This window comes from Chlorocebus sabaeus, chromosome 26 (assembly GCF_047675955.1).
Source record: "Chlorocebus sabaeus isolate Y175 chromosome 26, mChlSab1.0.hap1, whole genome shotgun sequence".
Classification (NCBI taxonomy): domain Eukaryota; kingdom Metazoa; phylum Chordata; class Mammalia; order Primates; family Cercopithecidae; genus Chlorocebus; species Chlorocebus sabaeus.
The window spans coordinates 18029669-18050039 of NC_132929.1; the positions used below are offsets into that span (position 1 = coordinate 18029669).

Consider the following 20371-nt stretch of genomic DNA (forward strand, 5'->3'; position numbering starts at 1 on the left):
CCTAAATGTTGTCTGTGCCTCTAAGCAACAACAACAAAATAGCAACAATAGAAAAACCCTTCAACATGGAATTACGACATTAAAAACCCTTCAATATGGAATTACTCATACTGTAGGAATACGCAACGAATTTCCACTCATTTCCAAATGTAGTCTATTTGGCAGAGGTCACAATCAAAACTCTTAAAAAAAGGAGGAAGAAAAAAAAAACTAACAAGTAAAAAAATAGCAGTAGATAATCACTTCCTAAAATAAACATTTATGTTTATATGTTTTCCCCCTCAGCTTCCTGCAAGAACTAGACTATCCCATTTTTAATGACCCTAAAATGTCATCTACTTATAAGAAAGGGAACGGAAAGTGAATGACACAATGTGAAGCAGTCTGCCAAAGCTATGAATGGGACTCCGTTCTTGCAGGAATGGCACACAACCCCAACCCAAAGTGGGAAACAGCAGCTACTGCTGGTCTCACCCATGGCCACTGGTATGTCCGTCCAGTTCAGGGCACACTTCTGTGTGCAGATCCCTTCCTCATTGAGTACCACGGTGAGATCATCCTGGCCCACAGCCACTTTTCCATCTGCCAGAGGTGCAACTAAGGGCTCCAGCTGTTTTCCTGTTGGAAAGAGCTCTTTGATGGACCCCTTTCCATCCACCTATAGGGAGAAACAGAGTGAGTCACCTAGCATTCCCCAGCCAGAGGTAGGAATACAGGCTGGAAAAATGCAGATAGAACCCGAAACCTAGAGAAGCCAATAATGTTCCTTGTTTGACATAAGAAAATGTTACGGAGTTCATTATAATAAGCTTTGTTATCACAATGTAAAAACCTGTTCTTTTGTTCTCTAATGCAAAGAAAAGCATCTAGCCTGGCAACTGACAATGCCAGGTGCTGGCGAGAATGCAGAGCAACTAGAACTCGCATTCACTGCTGGTGGGAATGCAAAATGGGGCAGCCTTTTTGTTTGTTGGTTTCTTATAAAGTTTAAGATACACTTACCATATGCCCCTTAAAGATACACTTATCATATGCCCCAGCAATCCCATTTCCGGGCATTTGCCCAGGAATGAAAATGTATGTTTACACAAACACTTGTATGCAAATGTCTTAGCAGCTTTATTCAAAATTGCTAAAAACTGAAAACAACTTTTTTTTTTTTTTTTTTTTTTAATTGAGACAGAGTCTTGCTCTGACACCCAGGCTGGAGTGCAGTGGCGCAATCTCGGCTCACTGCAACCTCCGCCTCCTGGGTTCAAGCAATTCTCCTGCCTTAGCCTCCCAAGTAGCTGGAACTATAGGCGCCCACCACCACACCAGGCTATTTTTTTTTTTTTGTATTTTTAGTAGAGATGGGGTTCCACCATGTTAGTCAGAATGGTCTCGATCTCCTGACCTCGTGATCCGCCCGTCTTGGCCTCCCAAAGTGCTGGGATTACAGGCGTGAGCCACCGCGCCAGTGGAAAACAACTTTGTCCATCAACTGATGAATGGATAAACAAACATCCATGCCATAGACTACTACTCAGCTATGAAAAAGAATAAACTATTAACACGCACAATGACACGGATGAATCTCCAATGCATTCTGCTAAGGGAAAGAAGTCAGACTCAAAAGGTGACATACTGTGTGATTCAATTTATATGACGTTCTGGAAAAGGCAAAGCTATAGGAGATGAAGAGCAGATGAGTGGTTACCACAGGTCTGGGAAGAGAAGGAGAGGTGACTTCAAAGGGGCAATATGAGGGAATGTTGGGGGGTGATGGTAGTGTTGTGAATCTTGAGTGTGGCATTAGTCACATAAATCTAAGCATTTGTCAAAACACAGGACTGTACACCAAAAAGAATACATTTTACTGTATGTACATAAGTAATTTCTGAATAACCTGGTCCTAAGGCAAGATTTCCCACCCTGCAGGTGATGTCAGCATCCAAGGTAGTCAGAGAACTGAGAGCCTTAACTGCAGCTTTTGCTGAGTTCCCTTACTCCTTGTGAGCTCTCTCACCATCTATAGGCCTAATTGCAATTTAGTCAGTTGCACAGCAGTGACTCCTCCTGGAGTCTGCAACTCTGATGCTGATAAAATTAGGATATTCAAGTGATACAAAGATGGAACAAATATATTAACAAGGTAACAATGGAGCCGGGCATGGTGGCTGTAATCCCAGCACTTTGGGAGGCTGAGGCAGGAGGGCTGCTTGAGCCCAGGAGTTTAAGACCAGCCTATGCAACATGTTGCGACCCCATTTCCCCAAAAAATACAAAAATTAGCTGGGCATAGTGGTAGGCGTGTTTGATTCCAGCTACCTGGGAGGCTGAGGTGGGAGGATTGCTTGAGCCCAGGAGGCAGAGGTTGCAGTGAGCCAAGATTCTGCCACTGCACTCTAGCCTGGGTGACACAGGGAAACCCTGTCCAAACAAACAAACAAACAAACAAAAAACAGTGAAGAGCTCACCCAGCGGAAGACAGAGAGAAACGCTTCTGGAATTGCCATGTCTGAATTACGAGAGGGGTGTGAAGCTAAGAGATTTACATTATTCAATGAAACGAACAGTGTATCAATCTTTTCTACATATAGTATGCATATTAGAGAAAAACAACATCATGGATATTTACAACTTGTGTTAAGAGAAAACACAGGTTATAAAACAATTGTATAACATGGTATTTTTACAAATAGGATGGAAGCTCATATACCAAAAAGTTGGCAGTGACTATTTCTGAGTGGGGGGACTATGGTTGATTTGTACTTCCTTTATCTCCTTATCTATATTTTCTGTAATAAACACCTGTGGCTTTTGAAATTTGAAAATCACTTTTAGTACAAATATACAAAAAGATAGGAGGGCAGGAGACGAAACTCAAAGTCTTAAAAATACTTAAGTTTGTACTAAAATTAGTTTATAATTCCTGAGCACTGAAGCCTTAGGACAGCAGTCCATGATGATCCACTGGACAGAGGTAAGCAGCCTTCATCATTTGTCCCAATAGTCCTGAATAAGACATCTTATTTATGAAAAGTGCTAAGCATGAATGATAACTACACATACAAATAACAAATCCTGTTATGCCAAAAGCTCTACTTAAAGTGGTCTCTTGACCTGGAGTTCGGAGCACATAATCACCTTTCCCAAGACAAACTAATGATATTTGCAAAATAATAAGGTTTTACCCGTATTAGGTAGTAGTCTCTCTTGAAACCCACACAGATAGAATTTTCACACCACGCCATGGACTTGGGCACATCTGGTACACTAAAGTCCCCCTGAAAAAAGAGAGCAAGGATCTGAATGAAATAAATATTTTTTAAAAACATCATGACTTTCCTATTATTCTGCAACCTCCATTCTGCAAAACAACCCTCGCCCTCACCAGGCACAATTCTACGGGCACAAGGCCGGGAAACTACCCTTAACAAAAATACAAGTCCACGAACTGGACAAAGTACATTTGGAAACGGTGAAAACCCACTTTGTAATAAACCGATCTTTAGAAACACTGCAGAATCATATTACAAGTAAGCATCAACAAGCTCTCATGCACTTCATACCAGAGTATTCATCTGTGTAGAACGACAAGACTGGAATCCTGAACTTCATTAGAACTGAGCTACTGCAGCAGTTCCTACTCAACCCATGGGCCAAGGAACAGAGGACTTACCTGCAATTCATGAAATTCCCTGTCCTTCCAGAAATAGAGCTGCAGCTTCTTTTTTACTGCCACACACATCCGTAACACTTCCTCACCGGTCTCTGTGTGCTGGGAGGAGACACGCAGAGCAAATGAGAATACAATGACTCTCCCTAACTGAGTGATGACTAAATTAGAGACTGTCTACCTTGAAATGGCTACTAGTCTGAAAATTCCCTGTGACACAGTCATCCTGCCAGGGAAGCTGAGCAGAACACCATTCTCTAAGATGCACTAAGAAACAAGTGACTGAGGAACACTTCCTCCGGAAAGGCTGCCAGCCAAAGACCACAGCACCAGCAAATCACATGGACATTCACAATTCAGAGAAGAAAATCCTGGGCCAGTCCTTCCCCTATATAACTCCTCCCCCCTTTTTTTCTCTTAAATGTTTCTTGCTCCTGGCCATCAACGCATGCTGGGTCAGGCGTGATCATGTGCTAGTGACATCAAGCCCACTTTTAAGCCTTTAAAGAGTAAGGAAAAGAATATTTCTAGGCATAAAATGATGCAGTGTCATTGTAGAACATAAATGCTAAAAAATTGTAAGTTGAGTAGAGGGGTGAGGCAGATTCTGAAGAATGCAAAAATGATAAATTGGCAAAAATAAAGAGAGATGTCTTTTCCAAACAATGAAAAGTCCCTAATGACAAAGACCTCAGTGATCTGTTTAGAACAAGAGTCCATTTAATGTCTTATAATTATCTTCATGATATTGTTACAGTCTTGCTTTCCCAATAATGGCTTGTCCAGGACAAGCTTTTTGTCCGTGGTTAGTTGTCTCTTGCCAATAGCACTAGATTCTCATTAACCTACACACAGGGAATGCAAATGCTTCAACTTCACACTACGCACCAATAGAGAAATTTCTCTGACACAATTAAATATTCTCTTTGGGCCGGACGCGGTGGCTCACACCTATAATCCCAGCACTTTGGGAGGCCAAGGCAGGCGGATCACCTGAGGTCAGGAGTTCGAGACCAGCCTGGCCAACATGGTGAAACCCCATCTCTAATTTTAAAAATACAAAAAATAGCTGGACATGGTGGTGCATGCCTGTAGTCCCAGCTACAGAGGAGGCTGAGGCAAGAGAATCACTTGAGCCCAAGAGGTAGGGGTTGCAGTGAGCCAAGATCATGCCACTACACTCTAGCCTGGGCGACAGAACAAGACTCTATCTCAGGAAAAAAAATAAAAATTATCTTTGGAGTCTCCGTTGGGTATGGATCATCAATGTCATTCTTCCCATCTAATGGTAGGAATGATGTAGGAAAGACTGTATTGATTAAAGCATAAAGCTAAATTTCATCTCGGGTAAACTTACCTGGAGGTCACACGTAAACAGTGATGCTCCCTTTGCCTTTGAAACTGTAGTGATTTGTTGAAATGTCAATAGGTCATGGACATAAATGTTATTTTCTGTTTGGGAGGAGGTATAACATCAGAATCAATGATAATAATTCTCTAGTATAGCCACTATCGAGGCAAAAAAAGTAACTGTGTTAACATCTAGAAGAAGCAAATGGCGATGTTGGCTGAAGATGTACCTTCAGTTTCACTAACATGATTCATTCTCACCTATTACCAGCACAAAACATTTAAGAGGTCACCTGGTCGTCTAAACTTGGATATTTTCTTCCTTAAACATTTGAGCTTGGCCAGGCACAGTGGCTCATGCCTGTCATCCCAGCACTTTGGGAGGCCGAGACAGGCAGATCACTTGAGGTCAGGAGTTTGAGACCAGTCTGGATAACATGGTGAAACCCTGTCTCTACTAAAAATACAAAAATTAGCTGGGCATGGTAGTGGGTGCCTGTAATCCCAGCTACTCGGGAGGCTGAAGCAGGAGAATTGCTTGAACCCAGGAGGCAGAGGCTGCTGTGAGCTGAGATCATGCCACTGTAACTTACCACATTGTATCGTGATTACTTCCTGTCATTTAGTCTTTGTAATCAGAACGTAAATCTCAAAGATAGCAACGATGTCTCACTGAACTTGGTATCTCCAATGTCTAGTCCAGACTTTGCATAGAATAGGCTCAATAAATATTTGATCAATGAATGAATGAATGAATAAAGTGAGACTCCTTGGAGAGCAGAGTTCGAGTTTATGGAGGATGCTGCTGCCTTTATTACGCATGTACCCTGTTATACCAGATTTGGAACACGCCTGTTCGTTGTTAAGTAACCACTATCAAATTAACCATGAAAGGGTTAATTAGTCATCTCTTTTCTTTTTAAACACAGGATACAAATGCAACTCCTTTTCTTACCTAACAAGCTGACCAGAATCTTAAACTGGGAAACCACATGGATCTGGAAAACAGCAAATCATGAGGCTCAATTAAACATTTCTGACAAGGTTTAGCAAATGTTCATTCAATAACAGTACTAAAAAGGGACCACGGAGCCTATCCAGTTACAGGGCTCTCACTTATTTTTCTGGGCATTACAATTTCTGTGATTATCATTTCTGCTTGTGAGAGAGGATCTCAGGCACATGATATATGGGCAGAGACTCCTGGATAAATGGAAGGTCAAAGAGAAGAGGATTCGGAGTTAATAAATAACATTACCGGCCGGGCGCGGTGGCTCACGCCTGTAATCCCAGCACTTTGGGAGGCCGAGGCGGGCGGATCACGAGGTCAAGAGATCAAGACCATCCTGGCTAACACAGTGAAACCCCGTCTCTACTAAAAATAAAAAAAATTAGCTGGGTGTGGTGGTGGGCGCCTGTAGTCCCAGCTACTCGGGAGGCTGAGGCAGGAGAATGGCGTGAACCCAGGAGGCAGAGCTTGCAGTGAGCCAAGATCGCGCCACTGCACTCCAGCCTGCGTGACAGAACGAGACTCCGCCTCAAAAAAAAGAAAAATACATACATACATAAATACATAAATAACATTACCAAAATTCTAGTCTGACAGGGTCTCATATAAGTCAAATATTCTTGTAAGGACTGCCATCACTGCTTACCTGCTGAATTTTTTTGGAGAAGTTCTTATTGGATTTCTCTAGTGTCACTTCAAATCTGTTGCAACCTATGGAAAAGAAATAAACATTGGAAGTTCCAAATACAGGGATACATATAAAAACCACTACTAGAAAAATACTGTTCCATACTGCTCTCCTACATAAATCTTTAGAAGTTCCTGAAAGACTAAAAATCAGAGATCTAAATAGCCAGCTGTCTTATGAGCACTGTAAGATGCTTTCAACTCCAATTTTAGAGCAGAGCGTTTCATGCACCTTCACTCGGCATCAGCAGAAAGGATCACACAAAGTTTACTGAAGCTGCAAGGTACTTGTGAGTCTGAAGATCTTATCTTGCAAAATCAGTACCTTGGCAAAGTGTTCCACGAGGAAGAGCGTAAAAAGTAACAGTCAAATATAAGAGCCCAAGCCATGAAACCCAGCCCAAAGCATCCTCAGATCTAGACCAACTAATTTCCAGCAGCTACTCTAAGTCCTGTATCATGGAGACAGAGCAAACACTCAAACCCATCTCCAGAGCTAAGGCAATTCAATGCGTCTACACTTACTGCCACTTTGAGGTGATGCTACAGCTGCTGGCACTGTTACAAAAAAGGGGAAGAAAGTTATATACCATAAAAACATGTGAATTCAGCCTTGCTGGGGATGACAAAAATATTCAGCCTCAGAAGTCACCAATGAGTCAAAAAGAGAGCATCATCATCATCATCATCATCATCAGAGCAGCTATCATTAAGCAGTAACTACATACTGGGTTCTGGGTTTAAAAATTTATACTTTTTTTTTTCTGTAAACTCACAACTCCCAAGAAGTAGGTATTATTATTCCAAGCTTATATCTGAGGGCCCTGAGGGGTAAAGCAGTTAGGTAACAGCCAGTGAGGGAGCCTATAAGCAAACCCAGGCTGACTCTAACGCCTGTGCCCTGAGCCCACGCTCTGCTACCTGCCTTCTAGTTCATGGACAGGATGCTCGTCCTGCTGACCCGAATGCTTCCCCACAGCTAGCTCTGCCCTTGCCCTCTGGAAATTAGGGAGACTCTTCGGGGCAGCCATAAGAACTCATGTCACCAAAGCTGGTCTCACTTCTTCCATGTGTCCCTCAGTAGAGGGGATGAAGAAAGGGCCCTAAAGTTGCAGGGAGTGTGCCCTGGTATTCTGCTGTTACATTTCATGAGGAAAAAAAACAATTCAGACACTTCCAACACTTCAAAGCGCCTTATTATTGCACTTAATAATTCTCCATTTTTTTTTTTTTTTTTTTTTTTGAGACAGAGTATCATTCTGTTGCCCAGACCAGAGTGCAGTGGCGCGATCTCAGCTTACTGCAACTTCCACCTCCTGGGTTCAAGCAATTCTTGTGCCCTTAGCCTCTGGAGTAGCTGGGATTATAGGCATGTGCCACCACGCCCAGCTAATTTTTATATTTTTAGTAGAGACGGGGTTTCACCGTGTTGGCCAGGCTGGTCTTGAACTCTTGACCTCAGGTGATCCACCCACCTCAGCCTCCCAAAGTGCTGGGATTACAGGTATGAGCCACTGCTCCAGGCCTATAATTCTCTTTACAAATAGAATTTTCTAAGGCAGAGATTCTTAAACTTTTTTTTCTCCAAATCTTGATAATCTTAAAAATTACTGAGGACTTCAAAGAACTCTTTTGGGGATTATATACATGAATATTTACATTAGAAATTTAAATACGTTTTAAAACATGTATGTATTTAAAAATAACAATAACCCCATAAGAACCCACATCTGCTTCTGCATTTAATCTGTTTTGATAATTTGTTTTGATTGAAGTATATGACAAAAAATCTGTCCTCATGTAGATATACAGTTGAAAAGGGAAAAGTACTTTAATAGATTTTTCAGATTCTTCTTTGACACTATACCAACACTTAACAAATGTAATTTCTCGTAAAGTGAAATCTCATACTTGTCAATGAACTTTTCATTTTCTGTCACGTCAAAAAACACTGGTCTACCTTACACTTTGAATGTATCTTTTACTCACACATGATTTTAAAACTTCATGCATTCGTCATCTGGAAAATGTTGGTTTACTGAGTTATGCAGATTTTCCAGTCCAGACCTACATTTCATTATAGGATGTTAAAAAATGACACTCATTATTATCACCCCCAATCTCATCAGAAAAAATCTTTAATTATAGAGAAGCTGTCACACTCAGTGGGGTGAACGCAAGTTTTCCACAATTCTATTTTTTTTCTTGAAAGCTCTAACTTTATTGTTCACAACAAATACTGCCAGTTCCTTTACCTTAAAGTAACAGATTCCCTTTGCTCATTAAAAACAAAACAAAACAAAACAAAACAAAAAAACCTGCCAAATATCCAAATGGTCTGAAAAAACCACAACCTGTCATTCTTTCAAACAAAAACAATACTCCATGAAAAAAGCAGCCAGTTTAGCTCATAACTCAATCACACAAGCATTTTTCCCTCAAGACAGCCATCAGACTTCACACCTTAGCACACAGCAGAAGTACTGTATGTGTACTTCTCATTATATCACAAGAGATTACTAAAAAGATGTGTTGCCAAAAGTCAAAATACAATAAAAATAACAACTTTTACTGCCTAACCAAGAACATTCTTAAGTGAAACTAGCTTTCACATACATACACACACACACACACACACACAACTGGCCGGGCGTGGTGGCTCACATCTGTAATCCCCGCACTTTGGAAGGCCAAGACAGGTAGGTCACCTGAGGTCAGGAGTTCAAGAACAGCCTGGCCAACATGGTGAAATCCTGTCTCTAATAAAAATACAAAAATTAGCCATGTGTGGTGGTGGGCGCCTGTAGTCCCAGTTACTCAGGAGGCTGAGGCACGAGAACTGCTTGAACCTGGGAGGGGGAGGTTGCAGTGAGCCGAGATTGCGCCATTGCATTCCAGTTTAGGTGACAAGAGTGAAATTTCGTCTCAAAAAGAAAAAAGAAAGAAAGAAAAAACAACAACAACCCATCACTTGAGGCAAGGAGTTTGAGGCCACCCTGGGCAACAAGAGACACCTCATCTTTATGAGGAGTAAAACCTATCTGGGCATGCTGGTGTGTGCTGGTGGTCCTAGCTGCTTGAGAGGCTGAGGCGGGAGGATCGCCTGAGCCTAGGATTTACAGGTTGCAGTGAGTCACGATTGTGCCACTGCACTCTAGTCTGAGTGACAGAGTGAGCCCATCTCAAACAAACACAAACAAAAACCCACGGTGAGCATATGGTGAGAATTACACAATGACTATTAGTACAGCCTGGTACCACTTTTTTTTTCTTGTTTTTTTAAAGTCTCTATTTGAAGTTAGGTGCTACTGTTCTGATTTGTGTTCAGGTGCCCACCAGTTTTAATCACCATTCCTTTTGCACCATCATTGTAAATGTCAACACAGTGGAAAAAAAAAAAAAAATGAAATGTTTCAGTGTTTTTGCAAACTTGGTTTTGTCCTTGTAGGTCCTCTGAAAGGATCTTGGGGATCCCCAGGGGTCTAGAGACCACACTTTGAGAACGCTGCTCGGCACGACTGAAATAAACCTAGAGTTGTAAAGGCCTCAGACATGAACTAATCTAACCCCTCTCAGTTCAAGATAAGAGTAGACTGGGCTGGGCACAGTGGTTCACACCTGTAATCCCAGCACTTTGGGAGGCTGAGGCGGGTGGATCACTTGAGGTCAGGAATTCCAGAATAGCCTGGCCAAGATGGTGAAACCCTGTCTCTAAAAAAATACAAAAATTAGCTGGGCATGGTGGCACGCATCTGTAGTCCCAGAACTTTGGGAGGCTGAGGTGGGCAGATTACTTGAGCCCAGGAATTCAAGTCCAGCCTGGGCAATCTGGCGAAACCCCATCTCTACAAAAGATACAAAAATGGGTTGGACATGTTGGTGTGTGCCTGTGGTCCCAGCTACCTGGGAGGCTGAGGTGGGAGGATGGTTTGAACCCAGGAGGTTGAGGCTACAGTGAGCCAGAATAGCACCACTACACTCCAGCCTAGGCAACAGAGCAAGACCCTGTCTCAAAAAATAAAGGAGTAAAATGAAGCCTAGAGATGTCTGTTGAGAAATGTTTATACTCATGTTTGAGAATTAACCAATTCAAAACACATTTATTGAATAATTACTAGGCTAGACATATCAGAGGATAAAAATGTCACTGGCTCAACTGAGCTCCAGGGAAATGACTGAGATCAGATCGGAGCCTACGATCCCTAGCCCTAGTCTTTTCTTGACCCTATTATCCCCTCCCTTTCCTCAGAAAGACAGTCTACCCATATATCTATTTAGGCTTGAAATATCTCAAATCTAGAAACCAAACTAACCCTAGGACTAATTCACACAGGCCCAGGTCTATTTCTGGCCCACACCAGGCCAGAGCTGGGCCAGAACTACACTGTTCACCAAGAGTACAGGGAAAATGACATTTCTTGAAGAAAATGTTTCAAATCAGAGTTTGATTTCCTAATTGTCTATATTTAAGCTACCTATGGAGAAACTGAGGCCCAGGAACATTAACTAATTTGTCAAAGTTGACATGATAAAATGATCACAGAGCAAGGAATAGTCGCCACCAGGGTTCCAAGCCAGATTAACGCTCATATTACCAGTTTAGGTCTATACTGTGTTGAAAGACTTCATTTGTAAAGTCTTGTTTTCAATTTCTGATCACCACTTACATCTGAAAGTAGAGAGTCAAAAAACAGTTGTTGAATGCTGAATAAGATAAGCATTTTTAGCTTTAAAATTAAAATGTGAGCTTAATTTTAAAATTATAGACCAGGCAAATATCACAGAATGCAAATATTTTGGCTCTGAGAACTAAAAAAAAAAAATTTTGAGACAAGGTCTGTTGCTAAGGCTGGAGAGCAATGGTGTGATCACAGCTCACTGCAGCCTCAACCTCCTGGGCTCAAGCGATCCTCTCAGCTTAGCCTCCAGAGCAGCTGGAATTATAAGCACGTGCCACCACATCCAGCTAATTTTTAGTAGAGAGGGTGTCGTTATGTTGCCCAAGCTGGTCTCGAACTCCTGGCCTCAATCATTCCTCCTACTTCAGTCTCCCAAAGTGCTCAGATTATAGGCATGAGCCACTTTGCCTGGCCAAGAATTAAAAATTTAAAACATTAAAACAAAGATCAACAATGTACTGCCCAAGGGCCAAATTGAGGCCTTTGCATGTTTTTGTAAATAAAGTTTTATTGAAACATAACCATATTGAAACATAATTACGTTTTATGAAACATAACCAATTCATTATATATTGCTTACAGCTGCTTTCATGTTACAATGGCAGAGTTAAGTACTTACAACACTGCAAAGCCTAAAATATTTATTCTTTGGACCTTTTCAGAACAAGTTTGCTGACCCCTGATTTAGAGGACAGTTGAAAAACTTAGAAATGAAATAAATTCTCTATTTTGTTCTCTGGTTTATTTTCTTACCCTGCTGCAGAAACTGACCAGGATATCTTCCTCTTTGCCAGGTGCACTAGTAAGGTGCTTTTTCCCCCAATGTTACCCTTGCTCCAGGTTCCAAAAGAGAGCTCTATTTATCTTAAGCTGTCTCTTAAGCTATTTATCAGAGAAATATATATTAGATTGAAAGGTATGAAATTAACTGCAGATTTCTGTAGAGTGGCTTCAGGGCATAATACCTAAACACATCTATTGTCCATAAAGAGAGCACAAAAATGAAAACAGGGAAGGGCAGTGAGGTACTTTCTGCCCCAATAAAAAAACACTCTTTAACAGAATACATTTCAAATACTGTAGTTATTACTCTACGTTACTGACAGTCACATTTGATTAGAACTTTAGTTTTCACAGTTTCTTCAAGCCTATTATTGCATCTGCCCCAAGAACTTCGTGAGACAGAGAGTTTATAGAAAACTGATGTTGGAAAGAACCTGCTCACAGTCACGCAGCCGGGGGAAGTGCACATGAACACAAACCCTGGTCCTCTCTTCCTGGTCTACCCCTCATAAGCTAACAAGATATTTTAAACCAATGTTTCCTAATTTTTTTTCCTACCACCACACCATATATACAGGAATCTTATTCCCATTAGTAGTATTTCTTATTACTGGTAGTGAGTCTCTAAGAAAAGAGGAGGAAAACCACCACCTCCTCTTTTCTTAGAGACTCACTACCGGTAATAAGTGATTCAGTAATAAGTAAACCAGCAACTCATCCTCACCTCCCAGATGTAGGCAGGGCAATACAGTTTGAAGGAGAAAAGCCCTAGGCATTCTCAAGTCTTCTCCCCATTTTCCCACCGTGCTCCCTCTAACCTTCACTCTCTCTTTCAATGGTCCAGGAATAAGTGATTTCACCGTTGTATACTAGCTGACTATTAAAACATTATTATTATTATTATTTTTCAGGAGCAATACGCACTTACCAACGTCCTTCCGAATCCTATAGAGAAGAAGATGTCCTTGTTTGGTTCCCACAAGAAGCCATTCCTCTGGAAAAAAAATAGCTTTGAGAAGGGTCAGTCAGCTTGAGTATAACCCTATTTCTTTAGCTGGGGCTTGTAATAAGAAATCAATGTGTCAAGAAAATGAGTTGCTTTTGATAGCAGGTGTTTTGCAAAGCTAAGGAATGTTTATACTCATGTTTGAGAATCAACCAATTAAAAATACATTTATTGAATAATTACTAGGCTAGACATATCAGAGGATAAAAATGTCACTGGCTTAATTAATATTAAACTAATAAAAAAGATAGAAGGGCTTTGTATGTTTAAGATTAAATGATTGATTTTTATTTTTTATTTTATATATACTTATATTAAGATATATATCTTTAGATCTATATTTTTTAATTCAGCTAAAAAGAATATGATGAAAGTTTATAAAATCACAAAATGGAAGTACAAATGTGAAACCAGGTATCCAACCTCAGAAATAATAGCTAAGAGGCATCCTTTAAATGCTTTTACTTTCAGGAAAATAAATGACATAGCGTAATAGGCTTACAGAATTCATTATCTCAAAGGATAGTCTAGTAGAAAATATTTAATAACAAGTGTTGATGAGAATATAAAGACATTAGAACCCTCATACACTGCTGGCAGGAATGTAAAATGGGACAGCCGCTTTGGAAAAGTCTCGCAGTTCCTCAAAAGGCTAAACATAGCTACCCTGGGAACCAGCAATTTCACTCCTGGGTACACACCCAACAGAAATGAAAACATATTCTACACAAAAACTTGTACACAAATGTTCACAGCAGTATTATTTGTAATAGCTAAAAGATGGAAACAAACCAAATGTCCATCAACTGATGAACGAATCAACAAAATACGGCATGTCTATATAATGGAATATTAGCTAACAATGAAAAGAAAGGAAGTATGGATATATGCTGCAACAGAGATGCACCTGAAAACATGATGCTTACTGAAGGAAGCCAGACCACAAAAGGCCACATGATTCCATTTATATCAAATGTCCAGAGTAGGCAAATCCACAGAGGTAGAAAGATTAGTGGTTGCCCAGGGTTGGTGGGCTTGGGGGAAAATGGAAAGTAAATACTAATGGGTACTGAGTTTCTTCTGAAAGTGATGAATATGTTCTAAAATTAATTGTGGTGATAGTTGCACAACTCTGTGAATGTACTAAAAACCATTTAATTGTACACTTTTTTTTTAACTTATATTTTTTTAAGATAGGGTTCCACTCTGTCACCCAGGCTAGAGAGCAGTGGCGTGATCATGGCTCACTGCAGCCTCCACCTCCCTGGCTCAAGTGATCCTCCCACCTCAGCCTCCTGAGTGTGATCATGGCTCACTGCAGCCTCTGCCTCCTGGGCTCAAGTGATATGCCCACCTCAGCCTCCCGAGTGGCGACAACTGCAGGCATGCACAACCACGCTCAGTTATTTTTTAAAAAATTTTTATAGAGATGAGGGCTCACAATATTGCCCAATCTGGTCTCCAACTCTTGACCTCAAGCAATGCCCCTTCAGCTTCCCAAAGTGTTGGGATTACAGGGGTGAGCCACTGTGCCCAGGCAAATTGTACATTTTAAAAGATGGTCTAGGCTAGTGGTTCTTAAACTTTAGTGTATCACAATTATTTGAGAGTTTGTTAAAACAGAATGCTAGGCTCTACCCCAGAGCTTCTGATTCAGTAGGTCTAAAAGTAGGCCCAGGAATTTTCATTTCTAACGACTTCCCAGATGATGCTGATGCTGGTGGTTGAAGGACCATGTTGTGGGAGGCACTGGTCTAGGTAAAAAGAGGCTCAGAAAGAGTTTAAATAATTACCCTGACAGACCCAAATTATGTCATTCGAGGAAGGTAAGCATGTACAGATACTTCCTTAGCTTTTTGATAACATAAAGGTCCCTCATTCCTTTCATAAACTCTGTTGATTCTGGATCTCTGCAAAATAAAATCTTGCATAATGGGACAAATAGATAACTTTTATTGCGCATGTGTTGTGTTCCAGGAAATGCTAAGCACATCTGTTAGTTCACTAATCCTCACAACTATCCCTTGAAGTAAGTCCTTTTTTCCAATCCCCACTTTATAGATGAGGAAGTTGAGGCCTAGGGAATACATAACTTTTCCAGAGTCACACATGTGGCAAGCAGCAGAGTTGGGATCCCAACCCCCATTTGTCTGATTCCCAACCACATGCTGTGATGTACTTACTCAGGCACCCATGTCAAAAGAATGGGTGTCAGCCAAAGGTTGTCTGAAACACAGTAGTTATATTTATTAAAACAGGTCAGCATCTACATTCTTTATCTAAAGGATCAGTAATACTTCTCCAGGATGATGTTCTTAGTCATCCAGAAAAACAGAGTGATTCTACTTTCTTTGATTTGTGGTCTTAAAGGAAAGGCAGGTCACAAAAAGTAACACTGTGTGCTCTTAATAACATTAAGTTGAAATCAGAAATAACAGCAGCTCTAACGAAGGCTGGAGATTTAGGCTGGGACAGAACATGAAAAAGTAAAAGAATTCATTCTGCAATGCTTGCTTTGTAAAAGATATTATCTTTAGAACTTTATTTATAGATATCATGATATCAGGCAATTTGGCAATACTAAAGTTGATTTTTAGGCCACCCACTGATATTTCAGATATAAATAAAATGAAGTGGAAATTTTTAAAAAATCCCCTCATGCATAAAAATCTGTAACCAAAACAAAAGGCCAACATAATGTTCACCATCTTCCCCATCCTTCTCTCTCCACTCTGTACCCCAAGTCCCCGCCAGTTCCTGTTCTTCTTTATCTATTTTAATAGCCTCAGCTTCCTCCCAAGTTGGGCAGGGTCTATCAGTTTTACCTCTAATGGTTCCTCATGACAGCCTCCTCCTGTAGAGTCTCTCCAGGGACCCCTGTGACAGCTTCAACTGGTCTCATTCACTCCATGCATTCTCTCACATTTGCTGTCAGTTATCTTAGAGCAGATCTCTGAAGCTGTCACACTGGGGCTTAAAAAATCTTAGGAAGCTACACTACCAAAATATGAAGTCAAATTCCTAAACATGACATTCAAGAGTCTATTTTCCATTTTTATTGAAATGTTTGTTGCCAATAGATTTTTAGATTAATTTACTTTTTTTTCTTGTGAACTCAAACTAAGACATGTCAAAACATTTTTAAAAATCAAATGTCTAGGGGCCGGGCATGGTGGCTCACACCTGTAATCCCAGCACTTTGGGAGGCCGAGGTGGGCGAATCACCGGAGGTCAGCAGTTTAAGACCAGCCTGGCCAATATAGTGAAACCCCATCTCTACTAAAAAATACAAAAATTAGGCCAGGTGTGGTGGCTCACGCTTGTAATCCCAGCACTTTGGGAGGCCAAGGCAGGCAGATCACCTGAAGTCAGGAGTTCAAGACCAGTTCAATATAGTGGAACACTGTCTCTACTGAAAATACAAAAACAATTAGCTGGGCATGGTGTGTGTGCCTGTAATCCCAGCTACTCAGGAGACTGAGGCAAGAGAATCGTGTCAACCCCGGAGGGAGAGGTTGCAGTGAGCTGAGATCGTACCACTGTACTCCAGCCTGGGTGACAGGGCAGGACTCCTGTCTCAAAAAAAAAAAAAAAAAAAAAAAAAAAAAAAAAAAATTAGCCAGGTGTGGTGGCGAGCACCTGTAATCCCAGGTACTCAGGAGGCTGAGCCAGGAGAATCACTTGAACCCAGGAGGCAGAGGTTGCGCCACTGCACTCCAGCCTAGGTGACAAGTGTGAAACTCCACCTCAAAAAAAAAAAAAAAAAAAAATCAAATGTCTATTCTACTGGTCATAAAAGGGAATCATTCTGATGTATTAAATTCACTGAAAACTTTTAAATCAACCTGATTGATTAAATGTGCCATTAGCCAGAGGACCTGTCCCATGTTGGGTCCTCCACGCTCTAAGACACGTTATTTAACACAGCTGTGCATGCACAACACAGAGAACGACAAGCCTGCAGAGCACGTGCAGCATGGGGTGGACAGACCCTTCTGAGACTCAAGACAGTAACACACAACAGAAAGCGAGACATACTTACACAAACACATAACGCACACACAAGCAAAGCAGTATCAGCCCTGGAAAACTCCTGACAGCCTAACCCTGAGCCACAGGTTGACTTAATTCCTCCTGGGAAGGAGGGCTAGGCCCTGTTGCTCATAATTACCCTAATGGCACTCCTTCCAACAGTGCAATGCAGTCCAGCTTCATGTAATAAATTCCATTTCTGGCCCAATGCTGGCCACTGCAGGGAACACAAAGATGAACAAGATAGTAGTCACTTCCCTTCGTTGGGTAACATGGCAAATAACAGTACTTCTCATCTAGGCATAAGCCCCCAGTCAGCTGCATTAGAATCACCTGGACTTATTAAAAATGCACATTCCTGGGCCCTGCACATGGAGATTCAGATTCAATGGCTTTGAGGTGGCACTCTGAAATCTACATTTTAAAATTTAATTTTGTTGGCTGGGCACAGTGGCTCATGCCTGTAATCCCAGCTCTTTGGGAGGCCGAGGTGGGCGGATCACCTGAGGTCAGGAGTTTGAGACCAGCCTGGCCAACATGGCGAAACCCCGTCTCTACTAAAAGTACAAAAAATAGCCAGGCATGGTGGTAGGCGCCTGTAATCCCAGCTACTCAGGAGGCCGAGGCACAACAATGGCTTGTACAGGTACATGCCTGGGAGGCGGAGGTTGCAGTGAGCTGAGATTGTACTGCTGGACTCCAGCCTGGGCGACGTAGCGAGACTCGGTCTCAAAAAATAATAACAATAAAATAAAATAAAATAAAATAAAATTTTATTATTTGTTTTTATGACACATTTTTGTAGTTCCAAAGCTAAAACGATGAAAAGTCTAATTTCTATCATTGTCCATCTTATCCTCTCCTCTCCCTTCTGCTATGGGCATCATTTTAGTAATTTCTGAGTTATCTTTCCATTGTTTCTCTGGAAAATATAGGTATGTATGTATATATGGACAGACAGATACTCATCTATACACATGAAGTTTGCATTTTTTTTTACAGGCTTTGAATATACATTCAAGTTTGGGAACCAGGCTCTAGAAGCAGACATGATTTACAGGACATGTGACCTTGGAAAAATTTCTTAAATTATCTAAGCCTCAGGTCCTTCTTCTGTAAAATGGAGTCTTATTTTATAAAAGCCTAATACAGATTAGCATTTAACAACTGCAAGCTATTACTATTCATATCAACATGAGGCAGGAAACGTTTTAGGTACTCCGGATACAGCAATGTAGAAAACAAAGTTCCTGCCCTGAGGGAACTTATATTCTAATGTGGAGTGAGAGATGTGATAATAATTAAATACATAAAACAACAGTAGATGGTGACCCATGATTAGAAGGCTAAGAAAACAGCACAGTGGTGGATGTGGCAATCTCTTTCATATAGGATACGTAGGGAAGGTTCTGCTGATTTGGGTGACGTTTCAGCAGAGAACTGAGTGAAATGAGGAATGAACCATATATACAAAGGCAAGTGAGTGCCAGGCCGAGGAAGCAGCAAGTGTAAAGGCCCTGAGGTGGGTATGTGCTTTGTGCACTGATGGAACAAGGAAGGCTGTGTGGGACTGGTACTAGAAAGGCGTGAGAGGTAAGTGCACAGGAAACAGGGAAGTTACCAGGGCCTCAGCATGTCAGATGTTGCCAGACAAGGTAAAGACTTTGGAACTTATTCTAGTTGTGATGTAATACCATGGGAGGGTTTTGAGCCGAGGATGGAATCAGATTTAGGTTTTCAAAGTTTCACTCTACCTGGTAGATAAAAAACTGAAAATGGTACAATGGCAAATATAGGGTGGTCAATGAGAAGACTACTACAGTAATTCAGGTGACAGATGATGGTGCCTTCAAGAGTAGTAATTATCAAGACAGAAATGACTGGATTTCAGATTTATTCTAGGGGTAGAACACACAAGATTTGCTGATAGATGGGATATAGTGTAAAACAGAATGAAAGAAGTCAAGAACGATTCCAAAGCTTTTGGCCTTAGTCAAAGAGGTAAATAGAAATGCCACTTGCTGAGATGTAAGATACAGGAGGACAGGCATGTTTGAGGGGAGAGGAATCAAGAACTGTTTTGGTTATGCTATGAGACATCCAAATGAAGATGCTGAAAAGGCAGCAGGATTATACATATTTGGAGTTTAGAAAGAAATCACCCTCATCATGTTCCCCTGATTTCCTTTTTTTTTTTTTTTGAGACGGAGTCTCGCTCTGTCGCCCAGGCTGGAGTGCAGAGGTGCGATGTCAGCTCACTGCAAGCTCCGCCTCCTGGGTTCACGCCATTCTCCTGCCTCAGCCTCCCAAGTAGCTGGGACTACAGGCGTCTGCCACCATGCCCGGCTAATTTTTTGTATTTTTAGTAGAGACAGGGTTTCACCATGTTAGCCAGGATGGTCTCGATCTCCTGACCTCATGATCCGCCCGCCTCAGCCTCCCAAAGTGCTGGGATTACAGACATGAGCTACCGCGCCCAGCCCCCCTGATTTCTATTTCCTAGGAGACACAGTATGTTGTCTCTAAGACATTTACACCTTAAATATTATTTGGCCCTGTGTGACCTGCCTCTGGAAATTCCTGGACGAACTTTGCATCCAAAGGCACAATGTAGTTAAAAAGGGGTAATGACTAGAAACAGCAATAATTACTGCTGCTCAAATCTGGAAATAAAGCACTTTTGAAGCAGGAGGCAGTTAATGGCCTCTTGTAACCTAATGTGTACCAAAGCACCTTAGGAAGCAAAGAGCATTTCTCCTGTTTGGTGGGTGATCAAGGAAGGCCAAAAGCTACCTATCGTTTCAAAACTGTGTTCCTGAAAACCACAGGTGCAAGGAATTTTTACTGTGACAAAGTGGAGTTACTGAGAGTCTAGGAGCACATATAATAGTCCAACAGGAGATCGGAGTCAAGGATTCTGACGAGCTAAGTCAAGTGTGGCAACAGCTGCATTAATCCTTAATCCCTCTCAGAAACATGTCCTTAGCTGAGTTGGGTACCCCCTCATCCATGTTGCAATAACAGGCAGCATATGTCTCTAGTATCATAACCTGTTCACATGTCTTTGTCCCCCCAATGTGTGTCCTAGGAGCACAGGCACCGTTTCTTATTCATCATTGTATTACTGTCCCTAGCAAAGAGAATGGCCCATGTAGGCACCTAAT

The 20371-nt window shown here is 41.4% G+C and overlaps 1 protein-coding gene across 2 annotated transcripts in view; it reads right to left on the minus strand.

Annotated features, from left to right (window-relative positions):
- The window catches only part of VPS39 (VPS39 subunit of HOPS complex), a 47440-nt gene that overhangs the window by 25572 nt on the left and 1497 nt on the right, over positions 1-20371 (minus strand). The window contains exons 2-9 of one of the 2 annotated variants that reach the window (XM_038009873.2): positions 13098-13163; positions 7233-7265; positions 6667-6731; positions 5967-6009; positions 5019-5113; positions 3665-3763; positions 3177-3269; positions 475-658 (exon numbers count right to left, since the gene is read on the minus strand). In XM_038009873.2, the coding sequence (XP_037865801.1) occupies positions 475-658; positions 3177-3269; positions 3665-3763; positions 5019-5113; positions 5967-6009; positions 6667-6731; positions 7233-7265; positions 13098-13163 (678 nt within the window). The remainder of the gene's footprint in view (positions 1-474; positions 659-3176; positions 3270-3664; positions 3764-5018; positions 5114-5966; positions 6010-6666; positions 6732-7232; positions 7266-13097; positions 13164-20371) is intronic. The other variant, XM_038009874.2, reaches the window with a different exon arrangement.